At 61.5% G+C, this 18,753-nt stretch overlaps 2 protein-coding genes across 2 annotated transcripts; both read left to right on the top strand.

The window, feature by feature from the left end:
• Nucleotides 1–2,521: 2,521 nt before the first annotated feature.
• LOC309405463 (extracellular serine/threonine protein kinase FAM20C-like) lies at nucleotides 2,522–7,714 on the top strand (the record flags this gene model as incomplete). Its single annotated transcript, XM_082000232.1, has 10 exons — nucleotides 2,522–3,000; nucleotides 4,507–4,682; nucleotides 4,770–4,848; nucleotides 5,353–5,445; nucleotides 5,615–5,730; nucleotides 6,013–6,193; nucleotides 6,291–6,400; nucleotides 7,082–7,163; nucleotides 7,306–7,365; nucleotides 7,453–7,714. 10 exons carry the CDS (start codon nucleotides 2,522–2,524, stop codon nucleotides 7,685–7,687), a joined length of 1,611 nt encoding a protein of 536 aa, XP_081856358.1. The 3' UTR covers nucleotides 7,688–7,714.
• Nucleotides 7,715–10,415: 2,701 nt separating this feature from the next.
• SUN2 (Sad1 and UNC84 domain containing 2) lies at nucleotides 10,416–17,140 on the top strand (the record flags this gene model as incomplete). Its single annotated transcript, XM_082014319.1, has 17 exons — nucleotides 10,416–10,552; nucleotides 11,168–11,331; nucleotides 11,477–11,611; nucleotides 11,813–11,908; nucleotides 12,089–12,182; nucleotides 12,404–12,474; nucleotides 12,739–12,863; nucleotides 13,221–13,451; nucleotides 13,536–13,613; nucleotides 13,702–13,745; nucleotides 14,201–14,366; nucleotides 14,453–14,680; nucleotides 15,721–15,805; nucleotides 15,915–16,030; nucleotides 16,217–16,384; nucleotides 16,796–16,888; nucleotides 17,027–17,140. 17 exons carry the CDS (start codon nucleotides 10,416–10,418, stop codon nucleotides 17,138–17,140), a joined length of 2,145 nt encoding a protein of 714 aa, XP_081870445.1.
• Between the last annotated feature and the right edge of the window lie 1,613 nt (nucleotides 17,141–18,753).

The following is an 18,753-nucleotide window of genomic DNA, read 5'->3' on the forward strand; positions in this document are numbered from 1 at the left end:
CATCAAAGCATCGGGCTGAGTCAGATGTGGAAAAGGAGATGAAAAACGCAGGGTGATACATCAGTGACAGCCGAAATGACCCTTTCTATCTGCCTGTCCTGGAAAGCTGCGATAGCAGCTCAAAGGGCTGTGCTTCATGACTTCATCCCTCCCCACTGAGGGGAGATGGGCAACATCATTATCAGCTGCTGGGGAGTCTGACTCAGTGCCAGCAGTGGAAATGTCCTAGGATGTATGGCTCCTCCTCCACCCCAAGGGTGACTGGAACCTGCTGGGAAGATGGAGGAAGAGCTGGGTGGGGGCAGGGGGGGAAGGAGGTGGGAAGAAAGAGGTGCAAACTCAACCACTTTGCTGCGATGATGTCATGGCAACAAGGTATGTTGACATGCTGTCAGGCAATCGGGGCAGGCTTTGAAGCTCTCCAGCTGTTCCCCATTGCTGCGGGCTCGTGTCTGACTCGCTGAAAAATCTTTTTGTTAATATTTAATGCTGGTGTGGAAGTGCTAGGGGTGGCAAGTGCCCCCCAGGCCCCTGCCTCCACGTTCCAATGGGATGCTAAATCCGGGCAGGGGGTAGGACTCTGCGTCAGCAGGGTGGCTTCAGCCCATAGGGTCCCTGTCCCCGTCTCTCTCTAGGATGTGGGAGCGAGGTTTCTATCCCCCCCAACCCAGTTTGGAGCTGGTTTGGGGCACTGGAAGGAGGGAAGGGGTCTCCCTCTCCCCTCGCTCTCCCAGGGCTGGCTCTGGAATAAAGAAATCTGTGGCTCTGCTCCGGGAGCTGAGCCCAGCTCCTTTGATGTGAGCGGTTAGCACTTGGTTTTTGTTGGTGTTTTGGTTTTTTTGCTAAGCAATGACCTAATGATCCCATGTTCCAGCTACAACCCCTCCTAGGCGCCTTCTTTCCAAACTGTATGTCCGGACTGGATCCAGCAAACCTCCCAGAGCAAGACGCCGTGTTCCCTTCCCTGGGGGAAGCCATCTGCTCCCCTCCGCCCAGCTCCTTCTGCAGGGCTTCAAGCTCGCCAGCCAGGCTGGAAAGCTCTCCTCTTCCTCCTCCCCGTTCACCCCGGCTCCCATCGGCCATCTTGTTAGTACAAGGCACGGGGAAGGGAACGCAGGGCTGGCTGAATCTGGGGCGACTGATGGTGTCAGTCGGAGACGGTTTCCAGGCAACTGTCGTGCCGTGGGACACGATGAGCCAAGAACACCGGGAACACCGTGTTCTCGCTGCACTGCCTGGGGGGGGGGCTGAGCCCAGTATGGACAGAGCTGGCACGGGATGGTGTGGAGAGGGCAGCACGAGCAAGAGGGTGGTGCAGGGATGGCAGCAGAGGAGGGGGTCTCCAGCATACCCCCTCCTGCCCACCACTCATCATACCCTCCCTGGCTTGGAGGGAGGATGTCCAAGCTGATTGCTGGTATATCACGCAGCAAGGAAGGACTGGGTGGTGTCCGGGATTTCACATGCCCTCTGCATCCTTTGGGAAACCAAAAAGAGGAAAAACATCGCTCCGGACTCTGTACCCAAGCTCCCAGGCTTTTTGCGGGTGGTCCCATGCTTCTCCGTCCCTCAATAAATCCAAAGCTCCCTCCCTACAAGTCACCAGCTGTTTTGCCCACACAGCCCAGCTCTGCATCTTTGGGTGTCACTGGAAAAGTGAATTTCTTGTAAAAATGGGCTGCCCTTCCCTTCCACAAGCTGCCAGTCCTCCCCAGTGCTTGGTGGGTCCCACTGCCCCCCTGTGCCGATGCCCAAGGCAGCAGGCAGTGTCCCCAACCCTGCCTGCCTGTCCCCTCTGCCTGCTTCTGAGGCCCTGGGAGCATCCCTGCCCGTGAACCTCACCTGCCTGGCAGCCCTTCCTTGCACTGACAGCCCAGCTTTTCCCCTCCCAGCCATGCTGATACTCACATCCCCTTTGTTTTACCTAATTTGAGTGGTTTTTGAAAGGGGGGTTGAGTACAAGTGATTTTGAATGGGTGGGGGAGGGTAATAATATTGCTCTGGCTGAGCAGCAGGAGAAAAACTCTTTTGGATCATGAGTGTGCGGCTATGATGGATGTGGGGAACGGGGCTGCGTAGTGCTGTGCCGGGGGGGTGCTGCAGAGGGGCAGAACCACTTTAATACCCTGTACACCCAGACATGTCCGGCAGCCCTGTACGGGTGACAGCGTGGGGGTTATCCGCCACCATCGCTGTCCCCGAGCCAGCCTTGCAGCTATTGATTTGGAACTTGCCCCATTCACGCTAACCTTGGTGGTGCCAGCTCGCCCCTTATCAGCGCTGATAAACCCCACTGCAACCTCCCGCCCCGTCCCGCTGCCAGCCCGGCAGCATCGCCCCACAAGGTGCCACGGTGACAGAGCTTTCCTGTGACTCTGCTCGTGCACCCGTTGCTCTTTTGCTGTGATGCTCTAAATTGAGGACGCCTCTGTCCTATTTTTGCACAGAGGCCGTGGCCGCACCAACTTTTTTAGCCCCGGGTGGGTGTCTACCCCTTGCTGAGCATCTCGGGCAAGGAAGGATGCGGCGCCAGCTACAAACACTTTTCCAAAGGAAATTTAGAGTCGGCCTTCTCTTTCTCCTGCTTTTGGCCTTCCTGGCGCACCTGGCGATGGATTTGGCTCTCCCCGCAGCCCACAGGCCCTGTGGCTGTGATGCAAAAGCACCGAAAGCCTTGGGTGCTCCATCAGGCAGCCCCATGCTGTCCGGCCCCAAAAAGCTGAGCCTGCGCATCCTTCAGGATTTCAGTGGCAGCAACGGCTCCTTGGAGAAACGCTCCCAGCCGCAGGGAGTGGGGCTGCGAGCGAAGGCTGGAGAGCCAGAGGTCCAGCGCCAGCGCGGAGACAGCAATCTAGGCCGGACCAAGGGATCAAAGCTGGCAGCACTTTTCGAGCATCCTCTTTACAACATCCCCGTCCCGGAGGTGATGGAGAAAGACAAGCTGTTTGTCATCAACCCCATGGAGAAGTTCAGCCTGCGCAGCAGCGGGAGTGACGAATGGTGAGGAGCGAGCTCAGCCCTGGCTTGCTTTTGGGGGATACGTGGGTATGAGGGGACAAGCAGCAGGGAGCAAACACGTTGTTTCCTTGCGTAGATCAGCATCCCATCCCGGAGGGGCCCCGCTTGCTGAGCGAGCTCTTCTTGCACCTCAAATCCTCTCTTAGCCCTGAATTTCTGGGCTGCTGCTGCTGCTGCTCTTTCTTTGCTTTCTGGCAAAGCCAAAGGAGAGCCTTGAATTTTTCATACTATTATGTAGGATATCTTTTAGGTCACCTCCTCAGCTCCTTTCTTCCCCCAACGCAGACTCTAGCCTTTGGTCTCTCTCTCTGTGTATGAGGAAGTCCCCACTCCAGTTATTTCTAACCAGTTTTATTCCCCTCTCCCAACACGTCGGGGATGCAACGCCTGCAATGTACGTTACCTCTAACCGTGAGACCATTCCCGTCCTGCGTTTTGCAGGACACCACCTGACCTCTTTAGGCTCAGCCATATGGTGAGCTCACCACCGCCAGCCGCCTATTTTTATCACTGGACTACTAACCTCTAATTAGGAGGGAAGATATTAAAAGCTTTAGCGTCAATAACACATAGCAGCTTCCTTATGGAAAGCACACCTTCCAAATGTGATGGCTGCTAAAATTGGGGGAGAATAAAAGCTGGTTTCAGAGATGGTTTCTACAACTGGGCATTTGTCTTGTCTCTGGGGACCACCTTGCCTAAGGATAACCACAGGAGATGGGTCTGGTTGGTTGAAATTGGGGCACAATCTGCATTTTCCTAGAGAGGGAGATGTGGATTTGGCTTATAGATGCCCTGGGCTGGACTGTCCCATTGCAGTGCCGGTGGGCGCCGGTGCAGAGGGGGGCAGATACCCCCAGGAGCCCCCCTTGAATGCCAACAAACTGCAAATTTGCAAGAGGCACAGTGATAGGGATAGTGCTAACCCAAACTAATCACACCCCTGGGGAAATCAGGGGTGTGCGATAAGCCCATCCACAGGGAACAGGACATTGAGGGTGGGAGTTCAGGTGGGTGCTGGGGATGGCTGGGAAGCCCCTGCTTCTCCACCCCACTTTTACAGACATGTGTATGTCCCCAGTGAGCACATGGGTGTGTGTAGCCGGTTGTATTCCCGGGAGCTAATCCCTGGGGGAAATACAATGCAATGAGCTGCTCTGGCAGGCAAATAAAGGCACGGATGAGAGGAGCAGAATCAGCCCATAGCTTTTCTGCGGGGGATGTGAGGGAAGCCACCAAGCCCCCTCCAGCAATGCCTGTGGGTCTCCCTGGCCACCAGCCATGGGTGGGATCTGCCCAGGTGCCAGGAGCCCCAAAGAGGGTGCATGGGACAGGGAGTTTCAACACCATCCAGAGCTTATGCTGGGCCTTCCCTCCATGTCACGCTCCATGCGCTGGCTCCGGGAGGGGCCTGGGGATGCGGGACCTGTCCTGTCCCAACTAAACGCTGTCATTGTTGTTGGGGTGGCGGTGGCTGTTGGGCTGCAGGGTCAGCAGCAGTAAAGCCGAGACGCTCCTCCCGACAGGGAAGACGGCCTATGACACCTACCCCACCTGGCTCAAATTCCACGTTGGCATCAACCGCTTTGAGCTGTACCCCCGCCAGGACCCCCTGATGCCCACCCTCCTCCAGGACTTGGCCACGCAGAGGATTGTCAGCTCAGGTACCACCTCCCTGCCTGCGCCCCTGCCCGCACCCCTGCTCCACTGCCTGCTGCCCACCTACCTCATCCCTGTGTGCCCCGTTTCAGTCCAGAAGTCCGGCGGGACGCAGCTTAAGCTCATCATGACGTTCCCAAATTACGGGCAGGCCCTCTTCAAGCCCATGAAGTGAGTAAAGACGGGGACAACCCTGTACCCCACCCACACGGTCCCGTTAAGCAGCAAGGAGTGGCCGGACGAGACCACAGAGGGAGAAACAGAGAAATGCTTCGTGCGCTGCCTCGCTTCAGCACCTCGGTTCCCAAATTGAGGCGAGCAGGATGGTCCCCTTCCCCTCGCCTTCCCTGGTGGTGCTTGCAGCAGGCTGGGCGCAGCTTGTGATGGGGTAGTGACCTCCAGTGGTGGAAAGAGGAAGATGGTCCATGAGGACCATCCAGGACCCTCCAGTCCATGAGGGCTTCCCAGCTCTGGGGTTGGGAGCAGGGTGTGTGTGAGGGCCTGGCTGGGGGATTTAGGGCTGCACCACCCAGCAGGGGGTGACTGGAGGAGACTGGGTCTGGCTGTGTCTCCAGTGGCACCAGGGACACAAGGTGAGGGCTGGTTTGGAGCCAAGCCCACGCTTGGGGTGACCCCATCCATGGCCATTGCCCCCACCCTCCCCTCTCCTCCCAGACAGACCCGGGACCAGGAGACCCCCATTGACTTCTTCTACTTCTCAGACTTTGAGCGGCATAACGCGGAGATTGCAGCCTTCCACCTGGACAGGTGAACACAAGCTTTGCATCCAACTCTGCGCTCCTGTGACAGTGAAGCGGCAGAGAAACTTCTCCTTCTTCCTGTTGTGAGGGATACCTGCATCTCACAGCGATTTTAATAACTTACTGTGAAAACTAGCCAGGGTTGGCAAGAAACGGTTCCAAGTTCTCTGTTCCAGGATCCTGGATTTCCGGCGAATCCCCCCAGTTTCTGGCCGTTTGGTCAATATAACAAAGGAGATTCGTGACATCACGACAGACAAGAAACTGGCCAAGACTTTCTTCATCTCCCCAGGTGAGCCTTCATGTCATCCATCTTCTCACATGGAGCTCACCTGGAGCCGGCTGCCCTTGCACCAGGGCAAACTGTCTCTTTGGGGGCTGCTCCAGCTCCCACCAGGTCCCCTGCCATGGGGCTCTGCTCCTCAAGGCCTTCCTTGCCACTGCTTTGCTGGTGGCACATGGCAATGGCGCATGGAGCATCCTTGCCCGTCCACCTGCTGGTGGTGCTCCATGGAGGTAGCAGGCTGGCTGCCCACCTGCTCCATGTCAAACTTTGCTTTGTCCCCACGGCCAGCGGGCAACGTCTGCTTCTACGGGGAGTGCTCCTACTACTGCTCCACTGAGCACGCCCTCTGCGGCAAGCCAGACCGGCTGGAGGGCTCCATGGCCGCCCTGCTGCCCGACAAGACCTTGGCCAAGCGCCGCTCCTGGCGCAGCCCCTGGCGCCGCTCCTACCACAAGAGCAAGAAGGCTGAGTGAGCCGGGCTTGGGGGGCGAGGGTTGTGGGATGGGAGGGGGCTGCCCCATGGCTGCTCTTACAGCCCCATCCCCTGCCCTGGCCTCTGCCCACAGGTGGGAGCTGAACCCCAATTACTGCGCTCAGGTGCGAGAGACGCCGCCCTATGACAAGGGCCATCGCCTCCTCGACCTCATTGACATGACGGTCCTCGATTTCCTCATGGGTGAGCCCCGCTGTGTCGGCCCTGGGCGCTGCAGGGGTCCCTCGGGACCAAGTGGCCCAAATGGCTCCGTGCCCCGCAGTACTGCGCCCTGTGAGGCTTGTTGGCCAAACCATTGCTCAGGTTGCAGAGGGCTGCACTCGTACCCAAAACAAGAGCAGAGGGCTGTGCCATCAGGACACATGCTGGGCAGAAGCCGAAGGACAAGAGGTGCTGGGGAGATCCCAGCTGAACACCCTGGGAGCGGGACGCACCTCCCGGCAAATGCCCACATACAGCCCTTGGGGAGCCGGGGCTGGCAGCGATGCTCCCCAGGGCTCGTGCTGCCTCTCTCGTCCCCGGGGCCGCTCCGTCCTCGCCATGCTGTCCCCCCGCCATCATCTGACTTGGAGAGCTTCCCACCTCCCCATCCCTGGCTGCCCAGCCCTGCCTTTGCCATTACTTCTGCTCCATTTGCTGCTGTTGTCCCTCCACGGGGCTGCTGGGATGAGAAGGGGCCTGGAGGCCCCAGGGGCTCCGCTCAGGTCCCCCCCATGGCCATGGCCACGAGGTGGGCACCTCAGAGGTGCCCCCAGCCCTTTTCCCTGGCCTCTGGGTTTCGGTCTCGCACCAGGAGGGTGCTCTGCGCCCCTGCTCCCGCCTCCCAGCCCACCACCCGATGGCAAATTTGTTGCCCCACCGCAGGCAACATGGACCGGCACCACTATGAGACCTTTGAGAAATTTGGGAACGACACTTTCCTGCTCCACCTGGACAACGGCCGCGGGTAAAGCAGGGGTACAGGGAGGAAGCAATCCCAGAAAAGGGGTGGGCAGACACCGCGGGTCTTGCCGAAATGCTCCCTGCATTGGGCTCCAAGCAGCGGGACGATGCCGCCCTGACGCCCACCGGCGGGCTTCTCCCCCCAGCTTCGGCACGCACTCGCGAGACGAACCATCCATCCTGGCCCCGCTCCGGCAGTGCTGCAGGTAAGGGGCTCCCGCCGCCCGTCCCACAGCTGCCATCATGGAGGGGCACCCCGGCTTGAGACCTCTCTCCCTCCTCATCTTCGGCAGCATCAAGAAATCGACTTACCTGCGGCTGCAGCTGCTGGCCACCCAGCCCTACCGCCTGAGCGACCTGCTGCGGGAGGCACTGGCCGCCGACCCCCTGGCCCCTGTCCTGGCCGAGCCCCACCTGCGGGCGCTGGACCGTCGCCTGGGCAAGGTGCTGGCGGTGGTGGGACACTGCCTGGCTGGGGTGGCCCGCCCAGACGAGGTGCTGGTGGATGATGTGGGGTCACGGGGGTGATGGGGGGGCTCGGTACCCTGCTGGGCTGGGGTGTTTTGGTGCACTGCCGAGGGCAACACAGGGACCGGCGTGCAGCTCTGACTCCGTGTAGCGTTGGCTTTTGGCAGCGCCGGAGCCAGCGGTGTGATGCACCAGGGAAGCGGGATGTAAGGATAGCTGGGACAGGGAGGGTATTTAAATAAAAAGGTTGGCCTAGTGGAGAAGACACAAGCTGGGATGTCCCTGGCTGGGGCTGCTTTCCCAGCCCTGGCCTGTCCTTGTGTGCCTGGACGTGTTTCATCCCTCCAAACTCTTTTGGGAAAGGGTAGGGATTTTTCCTGCCTTTCCCCAGTGTTTCTGAGCAGCAAGTGCTGCCAAACTCGAGCAGTTGGCAAGCTCCGCCTGCCCCCTCCAGCACAGTGAGCCACTGGTGACCCCCAAAAAGAGAGCTGAGGCTCGCCACTGCCAGCATGGGGAAACTGAGGCACGTGCTCCCAGCAACTCGCCGCTTGTCCCCGCCCCACTCTTCCCGTGCCCACCCAAAAACCCCCGCGGCCACAGCGTCACCACCTCTGCCACAGCAACCAGGGGTGCAGGTAGCGGGTAAGAGCCCCGCTCCCACCCAGCAACCCCCCCGTATTGCCTGGGAATCACCACTGGCTCCTTCCCCACTGACAAAAGTGGCTCTTGGGAGGGGACAGATTGACCTGGGGCCCTGCACCCTATTTAGTGCCCGGTGGCTCAGCACCCAGCTTATCCCCTGAGCCTCCCGGGGGGGTTAATCTGCGGCAGGGTTACATCAGCCAGGGCAGGTGCCATCGCTACGGCCACTGCTGGTGTCCCTGGGATGGGGCACCAGGCTGGCGTCAGCGTGGCCAGAGATAAAGGTGCCACCGCGGGAGGAGAGATGTCCTCCGGCCCGGCCGGTCACCCGTGGAATGACGGGAAGCCACAGGAAAGGGTGAAAAGGGGCGGCTGGCACAGTGGGAGGCAGAGCTGCCCTGGAAAAGCCAGGCGGAGATTTAGGCCGGAACAAAAAAATGAGCTCGAAAGGGAGGGGAAAAAAAAAAAAGAGAGACAAAGAAGATCTGTGTGTGTTACACAACGGGGCTGGGGACTCTGAATTGGGGCTTGTTGGGGTGTGCCCCCCCCAACGCTGGCCGCACGTCTTCCTGCCGCTGCCCCGGCTTGTGCCCCAAACCCCGGCACCGTGAGGAAAAGATTTCGGGGCTGTTTTGCAACAGGTTACTCCCCTTTTGCCGGCTTCATGTTTTTTAACCCTTTCTATGAATGTCATCTTGCCACTATACCCGAAGCCGGCAGGGCCATTCCCTGCCCTGAACCGTGTCTGGACACAGGCGGCCGGTTCCTCCCGTCTCGCCGAGCCCCACCAGGCAAATCTTCTTCCGAGGCGCCACCAGATTTAGAAACCACGGCGTGGGAGGGCGGCTGCTTTCTCAGCCCGGCGAGTTTGCACAAGATCCCGGCTGCGCTGTCGCGCGTTCAAGGTCCCACAGGAGCAGCCGGGTTTGGCTCGCACACCCCCGCCGAGCCGGCCCGGCCGCCCGTGGGGGAACAGGGATGGTAACGCCGTGTCTGAGGCCACGGGCCTGGGGAGCGGCAGAACCCGCCCGCCCGGTGGAGTCAGCGTGGGTGCCCGGGCGTCGAGCGGGGCTGCCCACGCCGCGGGGACGGGTTTGGCCGTGCCGCCCTGCTGGCTGGTGCGTGGGGGTACCGTGTATTTCCCAACCCACTGGGGCTGGTAAACCGGCCACCCCAGCAAAACCCAAATGGGGCCGACGGCACAGCCCTTGCACCTTGGGGAGCCCCCGTTCTGGGCAACATCACCCATGGGACCTGCCCTGGCCTGGCAGCGTGGGCTGCCTGCGGCCCTTGGTGGGCATGGCGGGGGGAGCCCCCCGGGGCTGAGGCCTTTGGCGACCAGCTCTGTCGGGCAGCTGCGGGGTGGGGATAGCCGCCCCATCGCCACCCCCCCCCAAATAACAACGGTGAAAATAAAATAAAATAAAATAAAATAAAATAAAATAAAATAAAATAAAATAAAATAAAATAAAATAAAATAAAATAAAATAAAATAATGAGGAGCAGGGGGAGGGGGATATCGAAGAGGACCCCGGCGGGGGGGGAAGCAGGGGAGACTCCCCCGCGGCGGGCCCGGCGGGCGCGCGCGCGCGCGGTGCAGTGGGGCGGGGCGGCGGCGGCGGCGGCGAGGGTGGGGGGGGGCCGGGGGGGGCGGGGGCCGGTGCCGCCTTCCCCTGCAAAACAAAAGGGAGCGGAGCGGCGGCGGCCGAGCGGCTCGGGTGGGGGCTCTTCTTCTGTTTTCACTCGCTGCGTCTCGCCGGTGGGTTTTGCGTAGGGCGGCGCGGTGGGTTTTGGGGGGGGCGGGGAGTTGTGGGCGGGCTGGCTCGGGCCGGGGGTAACCAGGCACGGCGGGTGCGGGGTCCGGGGGGTGCAGAGGATCTGGCGGGGCAGCCGGTCCGCCCGCGGGGGGGGGGGGTACCCGCGTGGGAGGGGAAGGGAAGGGAAGGGAAGGGGGTTTATAACCCTGTAAGGGGAGGCGGCCGCGCTGCTCCACCGGCCACCCTACGGGCGCCTGCACGGGAGGGGGTTTCTCTGTGTGCCGAGACCCCAGCCGCAGTGGTGGGGTCCCTCCGGGTGGGTCCCCTCCCACTGACGCTTTCCTCTCCCCCCGGCGCGCAGGTGAGCCGCGCCCTGCCGCGCCGCCGCCATGTCCCGCCGCAGCCAGCGCCTCGTCACTGCGCGCTATTACCCCGGGGACGACGATGCCGCCACCAGCAGCAGCAGCAGCTCCCTGCTGGGGGGCCAGCAGCTCCCTTTCAAGGAGAGCAGTGGCAGGTTAGTGGGGTGCAGGAGCGTGTGTGGGGGTGTCGTGTCCCCCTTCCACCCTAAATGGGGCTAGGGCGCTCCATCCCACACCACTGACCGGGAGCCTCCCCGGGGCGAGGGGGGCATCAGGGCAGCTCGCAGAAGGGAGCGTGATGGCAAGCTCGCTGCGTTTCGGCACGGCCACCGGCAGGTTTGGCACTGGCTGCCCCCGCTCTGGCAAAAGCCCCCTGCGCCCCACCCCGGCACCTCTGGGTCCCCCCCGCTGCCCTGGCACAGGAGGCCGCCGTGGGTGGCTCGGGGTGGCTGCGTGCCTCCTCCCAGCCGTGGCCGCCTCCGGCTCGATGGCGGGAGGGAGGGAGCTGCGCTGCAAGTGCCGGGCCGGAAAACCGCAGCGGTGTGAGCGGAAGCGCTGCCGGCAGCTGCCCGGGTACGGGCGGGAGGGCCTTTCATAAAGCAGCGGTTGCACCCCCTGAAACCTGCCACCATCCAGTATGGCGGGGGGCAGAGGGAAGTGATGCCGGCTGAAGGATTGGGGTGAATTCCCCATTTCTCCTCCACGAGTGCACCGTGCCCCCCTATCCCATAACCATGTCGGGCTGACGAGCCCGTTCTTGCCCACAGCAGGACGGTCAGGAGGAAATCAGGCAGCACGAAGCGTCTCTCTCCTGCCCCCAGCACCCAAACTACCTACTACAGCGAGTCCCTGGTGAGCGAGTCCTTCCTGGGGGGCAGCCGGGGCCTCGCCACCCTGGGCAGCTCCGTGCTGGATGATGCCCTGGACAGCAGCACGTATTGGGGTGAGCCCTCCTTCCTGTGGCCACCGGGGACCTCCCTGGGCACTAGAGGGGTGTTGGGGCAGCCCCCTGCGCTGGTTGACTGCGTTGCCCCCCATGGGCTTGGCAGTGGGTGGTTTCTCAGGGGGGCTCTGTGTTCTGGGGGCAGACAGGGAGCTCTCTACCAGGAGGAGAAGAGGCACAGGGGACACTGAGTCCAGTAAAATCAACGGGCTGCTGGAGAGCAAGACGTACGACACCTACGCCTCTTCCTCTGGGTACTCCTCGGAAGATGACTATGCTGGTAGGGATGCACCAGCCCCTCTGTAGTGGCAGGGATGCTGGGGGTGATGTCCCTGGGGGGACCAGCCAGGCGTCTGGCTGTCCCCAGGGTGCTGCCAGCCCCGCTCCTGCACGCCATCCCCCTGCAAAGCCGTCACCCTTGACGATGCGCAGGGATGCAGGCTCCGTTTGGTGATTTACTACCTTGCTGCTTCCTTTCCAGGTCACTTTTACTCAGGCCAGGGTAGCTCTGGGTCAGGGCTGAGGACCGCAGCCTCCCGGCTGGGCTCCTTCCTCTGGCAGGTGCTCACCTCCCCAGGTGAGTGGGGGGGCTGGTCGGGGGGGATTTAGCAGCACCTTTCTTCCCTGCCAGCATCTCCCCGTGCGTGCTGTTCCCTGATCGGGTGGAGGGGTTTTATCCCCCTGTGGGAGCATCCTTGGGGACAGAGGGGACATCTCTGCTGTGACCCTGCCTGAGGCTCGGTTTCTCTCCTGGCAGTTCGGTTCATGGGGTGGCTGTTTTCGGGGCTGGCAGCTGCCTGGCGTCGCCTTACTGGCGCGGCTCCCCACCTGGGCCGCGTTCCCCTCTCCAGGTGAGCCGTGGTGGCAGGACACCGGGATGGGGGAGGCGTGGGGAAAACCTGCAGGACCCCGGAGAGGGGGTGCCCCACGGAGCCTGGCACGTGTGGGGTGGGTGTCTTGTGCCAAAGCCCGTCTGGGCTTTGCTTTCCCTCTGGCCCCCATCCAGAGGAGCACTGCGGTGGGGGAAGTCGGCTGCTGTCCTACAGGCACCTTGTTCTTCTCCTTGCTCCAGGCGTTACCCACGGCTGAAGAAGTCCCTGCTCCTGCTGCTGTTCCTCCTGCTCCTCGCTGCTGCTGCCTATGGTGAGTCGGCTCAGCTCGATCTGTTGTCCTGAGATATGGGGTGGTGCAGAGTGTCCCACTGCCGTTCCCAGGGGTTGGGCTGAGATGGCCCCGAGCTCAGTGCTCGTGGCTCCTGGTACCCTTGTGCACCTGTACCCCTGTGCTGGGGCCTCCTGGTTACCCCAAGTGACGCTGATGGCTGAGCCTTGGCATGTCTACCCTGTCCCCCGCTATGGTCCACTACCAGCCTGCTGTTTTAACCATCTCATCCCTCCGCCTGCCCAGGAGCTTGGTACTTCTACCCGTATGGGCTGTCGACGCTCAGCCTCCCCACGTTCCCGTGGTGGGGAGCCGGAAAGCTTTCCTCCTCCGATGTGCCTGGCACAGGGGACCTGACTGCGCTGGACCAGGTGAGCCTCGGTGAAGGTGCGGTGGTGGCACAGGTGGGGTAGGTGCTGCATGGGGAGGACTGGGACAGTGTGGTCCATAGCTGAAGGAGCCCTTCCAGGGGATGGGGAAGTGGTGGAAGCCAAGGCAGATGGTGGCTGCATGCTGGTGGAAATGGCTCTCCCAGCTTGTGGCCATCTCATTCTCAGGGTGTCCCCAGGCTGGAGCAGGGGGAGCATATGCCATCTCTTAGGAAGCAGCAGATGAATAAGATGCCACTGACCCTGGGGACTGGGTGGCCCGGGTCCCCTTTCACCCCCCCTCCTGGGGGTCCACACCTCCCCGGGGGGCTGCATGGTGCTGTGCCTTTGCCACCGCAGGGGCTGCGAGGGGAGCACCGGCTGCTGGCTCGCTTCCAGGCCCTGGAGAAGCGCTTCGAGGCGCTGGAGGCCGAGGTGTTGCGGTGGGAGCTGCGGCGGGGGGCGGCAGCGGTGGCGGCGGGGGGAGAGCCACCCCCGGGGGACATCCTGGTGCTGCTGGAGGGGCTGGTGAGCCGCCGGGACGCGGGGCTGAAGGAGCACCTCCGCACCGACATGACCAGCCACCTCCAGGTGAGGAGCGCGGGGGGCATGCGGGGAGGTGGGTACGTGCGGGATCGGGCTCTGATGTTGCCCCCCCTGTTCCTCACCCTGCAGGGCGAGCTGGATGCCCTCCGAGCCCAGGTGCAGAGGGATGTAGACGGGCGCCTGGGGAAGATGGCACAAGCCTCTCGGGTAAGGGCCTGAGCATGCAGTGGTACCCGGGACAGGACGTCCTCGTTGGTGGCGGCGCAGGTCTCACCCCTTCCCCTTCTCCTGGCAGGAGATGGAGGCACGCTTGCTGGAGCTGAACGCGGAGTGGCAGAGGTAACGCTGGCTGCCCGGGCAGAGCCGCCGCTCTGTTAGGGGCAGGCAGGTAGCAGGGTGGAATCCCCGCAGCGAGACTTAAGGGGGTTTTCGGGTCTGGTTTGCTCGGGGCAAAGGAGAGGTTGAGAGGTAACAGTCTTGGAGGGAAAAGGAGGGATGGATATGTGGGTACGTCAGCGAGAAAGTGCCCTGGCTGGCAGCAGGGCTCAAAGGGCGATTGCAGCAAATGACCTTCGCCACTGCCGTTTTGCATCAGCGTGGGGAACTTCAGCCAAGGGGTGAGCTGGGGATGCTTTCCTGTGGGATGCTGTAGAAGAGGTCATTGCCACAGGAATCAAAACTGTTTGGGGCTTGAGATGGGGTTGGGTGTAGGCGATGGGGGATGAACCTCCTCCCGGGGTCACAGAGGGGAGCTGGGACTGTTGGGCGCAAGGTTTCGTTGACTTTTGGCACAGCTCAGCGCAGGAGGGCCTGCGAGGGAGCTTCCAGCAGGAGGTGGGCAAGCTGGAGCAGGAGGTGGCAGCGCTGAGGAGAGAGCTGGCTAGCCTCAAGTCAGACCAGGAGGTGATGGGGAAGCACGTGGAGGGGATGCTGGAGCAGCTGAAGGCGGTGCGGGCTGACGTGAGTTCCCCGGTCCCCACCCTGTTTGGCAGAGGGAAGCGCGAGGGTCCCTGACCCGGGGCTGAGTGCTGTGCCCAACACTTCAGGTGGAAGCGCAGTTCCCAGCGTGGATCAGCCGGTTCCTGTCGCAGCCCCAGCGGGATGGTGCCACCAGCCTTGTCCTCCAGCGGGAAGATTTGCAAGCGGAGCTCCAGGCTCTGGAGCGCAAGATTCTGGCCAGAGTCCTGGAGGACAGGAGGCTGTCAGCGCGGGATGCTCAGGCCGGCATGAGAATGGCCCTGCAGCAAGGGGGGACTGCAGGGGTGACAGAGGAGGTGAGATCTGGCCTGAGGCCCAGGGACATGGTGGTGGCCACAGGCATGGGGTTGTGGGGTGTCGGGGGGAGCTGACACAAGTGCCTGTCAGCTGTCTGAGCCACGGGGACAGCCATTACAGCTGGGACATGGATCCTGGGCTCACATCCCATGTGACAAGAGCATCCCTGAAACTCCTCCATCCCTTTGCTGCCTCCAGCCTCCCCTGGGCTGTACCTGTGCCCTGCCTGGGCTGGGGTCACAGGTGGCAACACCTGCACGCCTGCGAGGCGCTTGCTGTCTTAAAATCTGAGTTTCTGCTCGTGCATCTTGCACCAGCCGGGCTTCTGGGTGACAGCAGGGTGGCAACGAGGTGAGCATCTTGCTTACCCCGTCCTTCAGCAGCACCGCTGAGTCATTTGGGGCAAAGCATTTCAGCAGAATGACACCAAGGGAAAAAATGAGCCTGCTTGCTTTGGAAAGAGTTGTTGGCAATTCCCTGTGGAGGTAGTGGAGGGAGGGATCAAGCTGGGATTAGCAGTCTCTGCAGTCTGCGCAAGCTTCGTGCACGCCGTAAAGTTCAAACCCACAGTGGTGCTGCAGAGTCCCAGCTCCTGGGGCTGGGTTTGGCTCCAGAAGGGTGCTTTGTCCGGCTCCCCCTTTTCTGGATGGGGGGAGCTGCCGTCAACCCTATGGAATGGGGCAGGAGGATGCTGGGGAGGACTGGGTGGGCTGTCAAGTTGTGTCTGGTACCTGCTGGGGGATGCCCCTCCTGCCCTGGGGCCAGCCCCTCTTTCGGGATGGGGATGGGTGAGCCCAGTGTGCCTGGGTGCTGCCCCTTCATTGCACAGCTTCTCTCGTCTGGGGTATTTTTAGCAACCTCTAACGAGGCTTCCCAGCCAAATGCCTGTCGTCCTGTTTTTGTCACGGTGATTCATCCCTGGGCTGTTTTGTGGGAAGGTCCTTGTGCCCTCTCCATCCCCGCAGGGTGGAGGTGGGCAGCGGGCAGGACGCCTGCCCCTGGCCCTTCACCCCTCTCGTGCCCTCTGCTCCCATTGCAGCAAGTGCATCTCATCGTGGGCCAGGCCCTGAGGCGCTACAGCGAGGACCGCGTGGGGATGGTTGACTACGCTCTGGAGTCAGCAGGTAGGTGGTAGTGGGCTCTCCTCCACCCAGGATGAGCCAGCCATCCTGTGGAGGGGACCCCGGGGTGCTGGCACGCACCTTACCTGCCGCCGTCCCCTCCCCGTACCAGGGGCCAGCGTCATCAACACCCGCTGCTCGGAGACCTACGAGACGCGGACAGCGCTGCTGAGCTTGTTCGGCATCCCCCTGTGGTACCACTCGCAGTCCCCCCGTGTCATCTTGCAGGTGGGCACCCTCGGGGCGAGACCCCACTGAGGGGGAGGACGGGCCGGGCTGGTTCTTGGGTGGGCTTGGTGGGTTTTATTGGGCTCTCGCTGTTGTTCCAAGCAAGCGGCCAGGCTGCTGTCAGGCGAGGGAGGAAGATCCGCTGGTGGTGATAACATTGCTGGTGTCTCCCTCCTGCGCTCGTAGCCAGACGTCAACCCTGGGAACTGCTGGGCGTTTCGTGGGTCCCAGGGCTTTGCCATCATCCGCCTCTCTGGCATCATCCGCCCCACAGCCGTGACGCTGGAGCACATCCCAAAAGCCCTCTCACCCCAGGGGACCATCCCCAGCGCCCCCAAGGACTTCGCTGTCTATGTGAGTGCCCCAGCCCGGACCCAAGGGAGGAGTGGGGGGGGCAGGGTGGGAGGGGGTGCCATGGTGGAGGCTAGCAAGCCCCATACCTGGCTGTGGGGTGCTCCGGGGGGTTGCTCTTATCCTGAAGAGGATAAGAAGAAGCAGTACTAGGGGGCAGAGGGGGAGCACCGGGTTTCAGGAAGGGTTTTGGGGGAGAGGGGATTGAGTAGGTATAACTCTTGATCTTTCCCCCATCCCTCCTCACTGGTCCCTGACCCCATTTGTCTGTTTTGGCCTGGAAGAGCAGGAGTGGGGGCCAAGTGTGCTTGCGTCTCCTTCTCCCTCTTCCGCCCCGGGTGTGCTCATATCGCTTTCAGTCTCCCTCTCTGATCACCCCTGGTTCTCCCTTTCTGCCTCCCTGCCCCTCCGTAGGGTTTGAAGGAGGAGGGAGAGGAGGAGGGCCTTCTCCTTGGGCAGTTCACCTACAACCATGATGGCGACCCCATCCAAACGTTTTACTTGGAGGTAAGTGTGTGCTTTGCCCTCGTAGCACCTGACCCCAAGAAGAAAACGGGGCCCCTGGGGTCTCTGAGCCCTTGAGAGCTCTCAGGTTTTTGAAAACCCTCTCGGAGGCTCAGGTTTTTCTTTCTACCTCTCCCCAAGGGTGACACCGTGGGCACGTACCAGCTGGTGGAGCTGCGGGTGCTGAGCAATTGGGGCCACCCTGAATACACCTGCATCTACCGCTTCCGCGTGCACGGGGAGCCGGCGCACTGACCCCCGGCTCCCGCACGGGACGAGGAAGCTGCCGGGCCGACAGCAGGAGGGGTTTTGCTTTGCATGTAGAAATCCTGGGATGCGTCAGCTGCCACCCCGGGAAGCTGCTCCCCTCCGGGGAGGAGAAGAGCTGGTGTTTAAGGGCTGAGGCTTTCGCTCTTCCAAGGACTGGGGTGGCGAGGGAGGAGCATCCCACGTGGGTCCTAGCGCAGCCTGACTTGTTTCCAGTGCGTATCGGACATTTTAACTTTTTAAGCTAATTTTTTATCGGGTCTGCGCAGCCCCCTCTCCCCATTGCCCTGCTCCTCTCTGAGGGCTCGCCTAGCGTTGCCGGGGCTTGGGAAAGGGGTATGTAATTTTGCAATGTGCTTCACGCGGGCTTGGGTGTGATACGGTGTACGGGACCGCAGTGACCGGCTCAGTGCCACCGGAGTAGGTAGGAGCCACCGGTCACAGCCACAGGGTCTCTCCCCTCCACACAGGGTCACTTCTACCCAAGCCAATGCCAAGGCAGAGATCTCCAGACCTCCAGTACTGGCAGAGGGGAAGTAAGACAGTATTAGTGAAGTATTAACCTAAAGCTAACGGTTTGGGGCAGCAGGAGGGGAGAAATTTTGGCACATGTTGGTGGCGGAACCTGCCCTGGTGCTGCCATCCATCCGCTCGAGCCCTCCTGCTGCCGGCGGCTGTGTTGGGTCTTGGCGATGCTATTGAAAACTCCTGTTGCCTGCTTCCCTCTTTGGGTTTGTTCTGTTTGTTTTTTGGTTTGTTTGTGGTTTGTTTTTTTTTTTTTTCCTAAGGGAGGTGGGGAGGGGGTTATTTTCCAGTTGGGGTGTTGGGGATTTTTTTTTTTATAATAACTAAGGAAAACAAAAAAACCTTTTTCCACGCTATTTCTACTTAACCGGAGAACGTTACGTGGTGTCGCTTGGGCGAGTGGCTTAGACGCAGAGAGGGCTAGAGCTTTGTTTAGCAGGAGAATCGCGCACATGTTAAGATAAGCTAGAATAAGATAAGCAGAACTGTTTAAAATACGGGCCTTGAGTTGTCAGGGGCTTGGTAGCTGGACCTGGGAGACAAGGTCTTCCGTGGGCTGCTGCTTGGCAGGGTGCCGGAGGCATTCCTGTCCTCCTTGCTCTGGAGACGTCTTCCGAGACTGCGGTGCGTGGCTGGGGCCACTCACCCGTGGCTGCGTCTGTGGGCAGCAAGCGGGAGCTGCTGCCCCGGTGCCCTGCATGACTCTGTGCCTTGGCGGTCTGTTGGGTGGGAGGTGAAGGGGAGACCTCCTTCCCCAGGGGCTGCTTCGCCTCGGGGGCAGCAGGGCCTCCCCCAACCGCGGCGCTCAGGGCTGCCTCTGCCACCTCCCGGTCCTCGATGGCAGGTGGCTGGCGTGGGCTGGCCTCCTTTCTCTTGGAAGGATTCCCTTTCCCTCCTGCCTTCTCCTTGCTGGCATGGCTCCATTCCCCCAGCACCAGCCGCGGAGGACCGTGACGGAGCGGGAGGGGGAGTCCTGCCTGTACTCACCGCGCCGAGGAGAGCCGGGGCAGGGGATGGCAGGGAGGATGCGTGGGGACCTTCCCCGGGTTGCGGAGGGCCGGGGCCATCTGGCCCTT

The sequence above is a fragment of the Phaethon aethereus genome, assembly GCF_964289735.1.
Source record: "Phaethon aethereus genome assembly, chromosome: 1".
Classification (NCBI taxonomy): domain Eukaryota; kingdom Metazoa; phylum Chordata; class Aves; order Phaethontiformes; family Phaethontidae; genus Phaethon; species Phaethon aethereus.